This window comes from Triticum urartu, chromosome 2A, assembly GCF_056163025.1.
Source record: "Triticum urartu cultivar PI428250 chromosome 2A, HENAU_Tu73, whole genome shotgun sequence".
NCBI lineage: Eukaryota > Viridiplantae > Streptophyta > Magnoliopsida > Poales > Poaceae > Triticum > Triticum urartu.
The window spans coordinates 126,761,241-126,770,031 of record NC_141874.1 but is presented as its reverse complement, the minus strand read 5'-3'; the positions used below and the strand labels follow the sequence as shown (position 1 = coordinate 126,770,031).

The 8,791-nt window shown below is 44.8% G+C and overlaps 1 protein-coding gene and 2 long non-coding RNA genes across 4 annotated transcripts; 2 read left to right on the top strand and 1 right to left on the bottom strand.

Annotated features, from left to right (window-relative positions):
• Positions 1-2,999: 2,999 nt before the first annotated feature.
• Positions 3,000-4,698, bottom strand: LOC125512636 (uncharacterized). 2 transcript variants are annotated; one of them, XR_015615040.1, is made up of 3 exons: positions 4,292-4,698; positions 3,586-4,012; positions 3,000-3,498 (listed from the first exon to the last, which is right to left on the bottom strand). It is a non-coding gene; the product is annotated as an uncharacterized LOC125512636 (long non-coding RNA). The 2 variants fall into 2 exon arrangements; XR_007285459.2 differs by having other exon boundaries at positions 4,303-4,698.
• A 1,645-nt stretch (positions 4,699-6,343) lies between these two features.
• LOC125554774 (serine/threonine-protein phosphatase 7 long form homolog) lies at positions 6,344-7,976 on the top strand. Its single transcript, XM_087541025.1, has 6 exons — positions 6,344-6,361; positions 6,452-6,525; positions 6,571-7,072; positions 7,159-7,410; positions 7,490-7,710; positions 7,790-7,976. The coding sequence occupies exons 1-6, from the start codon at positions 6,344-6,346 to the stop codon at positions 7,974-7,976; spliced, it is 1,254 nt and encodes a 417-aa protein (XP_087397151.1).
• A 1-nt stretch (position 7,977) lies between these two features.
• LOC125553876 (uncharacterized) lies at positions 7,978-8,497 on the top strand. Its single transcript, XR_007304246.2, has 3 exons — positions 7,978-8,105; positions 8,185-8,286; positions 8,362-8,497. It is a non-coding gene; the product is annotated as an uncharacterized LOC125553876 (long non-coding RNA).
• Positions 8,498-8,791: the final 294 nt, after the last annotated feature.

The window sequence follows — 8,791 nt, the reverse complement described above, 5'->3', positions numbered from 1 at the left end:
ATAACTGACATGCATAGGAAAAAAATATAGTGAGATTGTCAAGTTGGAACTCACCGTCTCACTGATCCAGAGCCGCCCACGACCCACCTCAACATCGTGAGCTACCCTTCTGGTTCACAGTTTTTGCTCGACACCTCGCCAGGTCTAGCTATGTGAAGTTTATCATCATTTGCATTACCTGCAAGGTGCACACATACGGTGGCGGAGTTTCATGGGGGCAAAGGGGGGCATTGCCCCCCTTACTCTAGATGTTCTTTTATATGTTCTACCTAATTTAATTTTGTTCCTAGGACCAACTCAATTTGCAGAATGCCTGTTTAACATGTTCATGTACAATTGTTATGAATGAAATTGCAAATTAACTGACATTTTCTTTACTGCCGCATGCATGAAGATACCAGCAGTGGCTCCCCTTGCTTTTGTTGTTCTCACCGGAGTCTCTTGAATGTGATGGGAATTACACAGTGCCCAGCAGCTACCAGAAGAGCTTAGAGGAGCTGTCTGCAGGGTTGGCCAACGCAGTGTCCTCCTCCCCAGATCTGTTTGGCGGAAAGGTTCTCTGTTCTTGGGGGAGCAGGGTATGGCATGGGATATTTGTTGTCCTAGTATAGATGCATATACATGCATGACATGTCTCAATGAGGCCTTCCAGGATGCACGGGTCGTACGCCCATCAAGGAAGAGGGTGTGCATGTACTATGAACTTTGTATTCTAGCATTCATCGACCAGGACATTCTATCTCACTCGACCTAGAACAAAGCTGCCACTAAGGTCAATGGTTCTAAGGTGCCTGCCAGTGCAACAATGTATTCAACAAGGTTGTCAATGGATTGATCATATATTTGACGAAGATGGTAGCAGATTCCCCTCACAGGTTTGCCACGGGGCAGAAACACTTAACTGGAGATGCTTGCACACAATGGCGGAGCTTGATGAAGATTGTTGAGGGGGGCTAATTAGTGTTGAGGGGATAAGTTATGCATTAACTTTGAGAAATCTTTGATATTCAAGCCTAGTAATTAGGGTACAATCAAGAGTTTTCCTGGAGGGGGGGGGGCATTGGCCCCCTTTGCCTCAAACGGATGTATCTAGACGTATCTTAGTGCTAGACACATCCGTTTGAGCATCAACTAATTCTGGGCAGAGGAAGTATAACTTTTCTTTGACTAATGGGTGAATTATATATGTAGGAAAGAAGCGCGGTCTGGATTGTGGTGAGTAGTGTTGAGGGCGCACTGATAATATTATGGTTCTACTTACCGTGGTGGAGACTGTCGGTATGGCTTCTTCTGCCCCCTCCTTTGTGGGTTTGTGGAATGGCAGGAGCATGCACAATGTTTACGGAATTAAGCCATTGGAGGTTTGCCACATGAGGTAGCCAAAGAGGGGGATGACGTGGAATACACATTATTAGTAAAACTAGATGATACCCCGCGTGTTGTTGTGGGAATAGGTTGCAATATATTTCAAATTTAGCTACATGCAACATGAACATTTGGATTAATAAATGAGAACTGAAATTAAAAGTACACGTAGGTCATTGTAGAGGAATATTACATAGTCAATATTTAATGAATATATGTAGTATTTTCCTATGCGTTGTTGTAGGTAGAGGTTTTACCTATGCAGGCTTGTATCTTAAGGTGGCATGGTTACATGTTGAGAGAGATAGATTAATTGGTGGGATCACCTGCTTAGTTAGAATAACAATATATAGAATTAGCTTCCAAACAATATAGATTTTTGAACCAAATAGCTATATCGCATGATTATTTTAAAAACAATCGATAAAAAATTGATCAATCGATGGCATGTAATGGACAATGGGAGAAATTAATGTAAAATCAATACATTAAAGATAATGTATGGAAATAGATGCTGTGCAGAAGAGTACTGATTAAAGTTCTACTCTATTACAAATGGAGGTGATCACTCTATAGTGATAACAAATTCTAAATCTAAGTAACATTATTACAAATTTTACGTAGAAACCGTGTGTAGTTTGTGAGAAGCGGACGTGGAGTTTCTACACCCAGGAGCAAATGCTCCTGGTGTGAATAGTAATATAAAAAAAATCAAAAAATTCTAAAAAAATTTTGTGGCATATTTTCACAAATGTTAGTTGTCCATGCAAAATTTCATCGCAAAATCACATTAATGGAACACGTGGTAAAAAAACAAGTTACCACGATGTTTGTATGCAAGTTATAAGGTCGGCGGTGCTTATATTATCATACTATTTACACAGAAGTCATTGGGGGTATGTTTTTTCAATTTTTCTAGGCGAGAGTTACGCGGTGTTTGTGCCTAAGTTATCATGCCTGTGGAGCATATATTACCTTGCTATTTGCACAGAAGTTACCGGGCTATGTTTTTAACAACTTTTTTCCTAGTGCCGAAGTTATCACGGTGTTTGTACTAAGTTACCATGTCTGTGGTGCACATATTATCATGCCATTTATACATAAATTACCGGGGGAAATGCTTCCAAAAATTTTGTTTCCCATGGTCAAAATTACCAGCGTTTGTACCTAAGTCATCAGGTCTATGATGCATATATTATCATGCTATTTACACAGAAGTTGTTATTGGTTATGTTTTCACCAACTTTTTTCTCGGTTCCTAAATACCTTGGGTATCAGGTATGCAATGTGTATATTGCCATGTTATTTACACAAGAGTTATCGGGGTACATTTTCAACAATACAACAAAATATGTACATGGTTAATATGGGTTAACATATGTTCAAACTTTTTGCATGGGTTAATATGTACATGGCACACTGAGCAGAATGAATAAAACACTAAGTTCAGCCTGAAAGATAGCATTTCCAGAAATGAGACCACATATACAGCAACAACCACAAGAACAAAAACTTGTTAAAGCCCAGAAACACATACACTTGAAAAGAATTGATTGCCTCTCATAGGTATAGTTGCAAACAAGTTGAGGACACTCATAACAAAAAACAGATGAGAAATTTGGAATTTTTGAAGGATCAAATACCCTACAATTGCAAGGTAAATACTTTAGTTGAATGCATAGTCAACAATCACTAAACACATTGCTTTATACTGAAAACTATGTAATATGAACTTGCACTTCACTTCTACATGAGCAATTGCTTGTGATAGACTTCTGATAAGTCCAGATAGCAAAGAGAGCATCATAGAGATAAGAATATCAAGAACTGAATAGTGTTTTTACACTGTCCGAGACCATGCAAGAAGTCTATCAGCCCAGCTCTACCAAAAAAAATCGCAAATGCCAGCATTCCTTTCCCATCGTCATCAACAATTAGCTCATAATCAAACAAGGACACTCCTACTTCCATGATCTAAAAAATATGAACCAGCAATTTAGCACACCATTTCCTTGACAGAAATGCGCACGCGCAATAATGACTACCATATCTAACAACGGCTTATTCTCCTTCTGGGCCCTTGTGGGTGTGTGAGAAGAACGCATATGCTCTATCTAGAAGAACCATCTTCAACTGTACAATAAAACACATCTCAGAACATTTTCACATGCTATAGATCCAATTCGATTAGACTATCTAGATTGATGGTTCTGATATTACCTGTGGTTGCTTTATGCCTATGATAAGACCACACTCTGATAGGTCTTCCGAAATCTCACACCCGGCGTCCTCACATTGAGCATCATGGTGGATCCTCTTTGTGCTTGGTTGCACGATGATCAAAATCACACCGGATTTGCTCTTGCCTCCTCCGAGCACGAGACGAGCATAATGGGAAGGAGTTAACAGTGCCCTCTCTCCCACATATTGACAGTCTCGGCAAGAACGCAGATGGCTCCATTGCCCAGCAAGGTGTCATATTTCTATGAGTGAAAATGAACGAGCATGCCATTGGTGCTAGACAAATCGATTATCACAGATCACACAATTTAAGAATAACAACAGAATGGGTTGATTCGAGTGATGCACTTCAGTTCTGATGGACCTCATAGAGGATGAGCGCAATTACGGCAACATGATCAGGAACCTGTCACATATACATACAATTGAAAAGGATTTGTTTAGTCTCTCATAGGTATAATTACAAACAAGTTGAGGGCACTCGTACCACAACAAAAACATATGACAATTTGGATTTTTTTGAAGGCTTCTGTCCATCAAACTAGGACTTCAGAGAAGGAATTTTCCATTTTGCATAGTAACTGATCCCATGCTATATTGTTTGAACAAAATTGAGAGATAAAAGAGGATGATTGCACCACAGGGGGGGGGCGTTTTCCTTGGAACGTTCACAGGAGGCACTCACCAGAAGCTCACCTATCGATGCAGTGGGCGGCGACGGGTGGTTCTGCAGTGCAATGGGCGACGACAGGTGGTTCTGCAGTGCAACGGGCCACGGCGGTGGTCAGAGATGGTGGGGGTAGGGAGGTCCGACGGGATGGGGTAGCGGGCACACGACACGCAGGGTCGGGCCGGCGACGGCTTGCGGGGTCGCTGAGAAGATGGTGGGAGGTTGGGTACAGAGCACATCGGCGGTGGGCGTGGACGTGGTGGCCGTACGGGAGGAGCCTGCCGGCGGTTGTTTATCGAATCGGCGTCGGAGCAGAACCCGGGGAGGGGATGGGGGCGAGGCGGCGCCGGGGACAGGGGAGGGATTGGTACATGCGGACGACGGGTACTGGGTACGAGATGGGCGTCCGCTTCGACGGGGCCATGGAGGAAATGGGCTCGGGGCACATCCTCCTGAGTGAAGTCTAAAATAAACCTTGAAGTTGTAGAGGCCGACTGACGGTGTCCTGGACTAGGGGGTACTCACCACGTCGTCTCCGGCCAGTTAGATTGGGCCGAGGACCCCCATGACCGTATACTCATGGGCCAGTTCGGACAGCTGCCGCATACAAGGAAGATTCCACAAGACTTGGTGATCAAGACAAGGACTCCTCCCCCACTGGCGTATTCGGCTAGGACTCTTGTTATCCTAGGCCTCTGGTATGTTATATAAGCCGAGGCCAGGCTAGTCGATAGATTATGACATCATTGATCATACCCTCAGGCTTTAGACCATAACATATGATCTCGAGGTAGATCAACTATGTACTTGATACTTCATTAATATAAACAACAGCGGGACGTAGGGTTTTACCTCCATCAAGAGGGCCTGAACTTGGGTAAACATCGTGTCCCATGTCTCGTGTTACCATCGATCCTTAGACACATAGTTTGGGACCCCTACCCGAGATCTGCCGGTTTTGACACCGGCACCGACACAAATGAATCTTCACCTCTAAATCCCTAAAGTTGGTACCCTGTATTTACGAATCCCGGTCGATCCCAACCCTGCCTGAGTAAAATCTTGTTTGGTGTAATTGGAAAGGTACGATCCTAGTCGGGATTGATTTCTACACTGACTTACTACATGGGCCCACCTACCATGTGCATCTCTGCACGAGTTCACGGCTCAACCGATCGGCAATTTTGACTATTTTGACCTGTGGACGAAATCAATTCACAAAATGAACTGCCCGTGAAACTATTTCACAGCACTGACCCTTTTGTGTAGCGCCCGCCACGCAGGCGCCACACCCTACGGTGCAGCGCCTAGCTCGGGGGCGTTGCACGCCAGTCCACCGTGGCAACCCTTGGGCCCGCACCCAGCAGTGCAGCGCCTCAGAGCTAGGCGCTGCACCGTAATGTGCAGCGCCCGGCCCGCAGGCGCTGCACTGTGACTTAGATGCCAGCCGCCCGCTGCCCCCCCACCCCACCCATTCGTTCCAGAGGAGTTACAGAACAGGCGGCCGGCGGCTTCCTCCTCTCCCCCTCTCAATCCCCTCTTAAAAAATCTTCAAATCTGACGATTTGGCCCGTGGATTCCTTCACCAATCCATCCTAGAAGGTACTTTTCTCCGATCCCCTTCTTTCTATCCATAGAATGTATGCTATTTCGGAGATTTGGGGAACCCTTGTTTGAATCTTGTGTGTATTAGATTTAGGGAATTTTTGTTTGAATCTTGCATGTATTAGATTTGGGGAACCCTTGTTAGACTAGAATGTGGTTTGGATACATAGGTTGACATGTTATTTATATAGTTTGGATACATAGGTTGACATTTTATTTATATGGAAAAGATATTTGTATTGAATCTTGCATGAGGTAGGCTTAGTTTAGTTTATTGAAATTACATTTGTATTGGCAAGAATGGTTTGGATACATATGCTTTGTATTTTGCATCTAGTAGGCGTACTTTAGTTTATTTGTATTGAAAAGATAATCGTTTTGACAAGAAAGCTTTCTTTTAAAATTGTTAGGATGGTTTGGCTTCTCGATGATCACTGGGACAAACAACACCGGTCGTACGCTATGGTGGTGGAGCAGCGGGTAATAATGAAAGTGGCCTGTTTTATGAATTTCGTATTTATTTCAAACACAAATGCCCCATATGTAATGTTATGAATTGTTTGTTTGTAGGCGCTTGCACCTTTGAAGCTTCGTTCTCACGGGGTCACCCTTGGGTGGATGCGCTATGATGAGCGATACACACCGTATGTAAGGGAGACATGACTTCTCCCTTTCATTCATATGGTCAGACGGTCGACGCCACCCAACAATGCTCCAGCACTCACCGCGCTTATTGATCATTGGCGGCCGGAGACACATAGTTTCCATCTACGGACCGGGGAGATGACAGTGACGCTCCAGGATATTGCTATGATCACCGGTCTTCCTATCGATGGGAATCCTCTATGTATGAGCACCGACTCCGATGGGTGGCGCGCGCAGATGCATGCCCTTATCGGTATGGTTCCTCCGGAGCCTCCGAAACCAGCAGCAGAAAACAAGAAGAAGGAAAGAGTCGCAGCCGGTGCTACTTTCACGTGGATTACTGAGCACTTTGGTACTTGCCCACCGGAAGCTGATGAGGACACGGTCAAGATATATGCTCGTGTCTACATGTGGTATGTGATATCCAGGACTATGTTTGCTGATGGCACAGGCAAGAATGCTCCATGGATGTGGCTGAAGGCGTTGACCGTCTTCGATAGCAAATGGAGTTGGGGTTCGGCGACACTGGCTTACTTGTATAGACAGGTATGAAGTTGTTTCTTTTTCACTTCATTGCTACATTATGAATGCGATCTTGCTCTTAATTGAACCATGTTCTCTTTTATGTGCAGTTGGACGAAGCCTGTTGTAGGTCATCTGGAGGTATTGGTGGTTGTTTGCTCGCACTTTCCATATGGAGCTGGGAGCGTTTGCCGGTTGGACGTCCGAAGAAGGTGAAGTACGATGATTGGGACGACAAAGGCGACCTACTACGGCTACCCACTTGGGCTTACAAGTGGGATGTGATAAATGAGACGACAGATGATCCCTCGGTCATGTACAAGTTGTACCAGAGTGAGCTTGACGCGATCACGCCTGAGCAGGTGAATTGACATGGCATAAGTGATTATGATGCTTCTATTGCAACTCGATATCAATTTTGCATTCTATCCCATTTTGCAGGTGATATGGGAGCCGTATGGAACAGGAGATAGTTTTGGTGACCCTTTAGAGTTCAGGCTGAATCCGATGTGCACTAGGGATAGGGATCTCTGGCGTATGCGGTGCCCACTCATATGCAACTGGGCGGTTGAGCTTCACCTCCCAGATCGAGTGCGCCATCAGTTTGGTTTGTTCCAGGCACATCCGCCGGAGTGGGAGGACACGGACAAGTTGCTACACGCGTAAGATATAATTAACCTTGAGTACTTAGCAACTTCTCGGCGGTTTCGATGCTACTAATATTATGTTTCTAACTTGCAGGTTGGATAGGAAAAGGCAGCGGAAGATTAAGGATTGGGCCAAGCATCACAGAAAGTATGTCGTACAGTTTGCGCTTAGTGTGGAGCAAGCTAGGGCTGGAAAAGGAGTCCAGCTTCGTGAGCACTGCCCTGTAGCGTTCAACAACTATCTCACATGGTTTCTTGCAAGTACCCGTGTGGAGGTATAAAAGCCGGCGTATGCTGAGGAGATTTTGGAAGAACCCACTGTTTTTGATGAGGTAGCCCAACACCAGTACAACGCATTAGTCAGGAAAGGCAACTCAGTGATCCCTTCAGCTCCAATGATGAACTTTGTGGTATTTGCCCTCTTTGCTTTTCATTCACACTATTCACATCTTCGCTTGCCTAACACGTTAATACCATTTCTGTTCATAGCGTGCCCAGATCAAGAAAGCAGCTGATGAGACCGAGACTATTCTTGAAACAACCCCGGCTGGCAAAAGCGATGGAGAAGGTGCACTTCGAGCATTCATCAAGGTTCACATCTCCTTCAAACTAGCACTTAACATGTGTTGCTACGTTCGATGTCTCATTCACTTGTACATGTTGCAGCGCCAGGGCCAAAAGTTAAGGCGGCTATCAAACCTTTTTGGTTGTCGTGACCCCGAGTATGTATCACCAGAACGGTCTAGGTCGGCGACACCATCAGATCCCGCTTCGGGCCAGAGCCATGGTGATCATTTGGAGGATGAGGATATGGGTGTGGTCACCCAAGAGGTATGGCATGAGCATATATATCCAATTGTTGATGCATTGCTAACTATATCCTCACACACGGTCTTTCCATATCTTTTGTTGATGCATAGGTTGCTGATGATGATATGACCTTGGGGGCGAACCAGGTTGGGTCTGCATACATACTAAAGCCTAGAAAGGGAATCAACAAGTACACACCTGAAGACTTCACCGAAAGAGGCAAAAGGACGGTCGGCACCTCGCGGATGGCGGCTTTGGATGACTATTTGGATGACGATGTCGATGA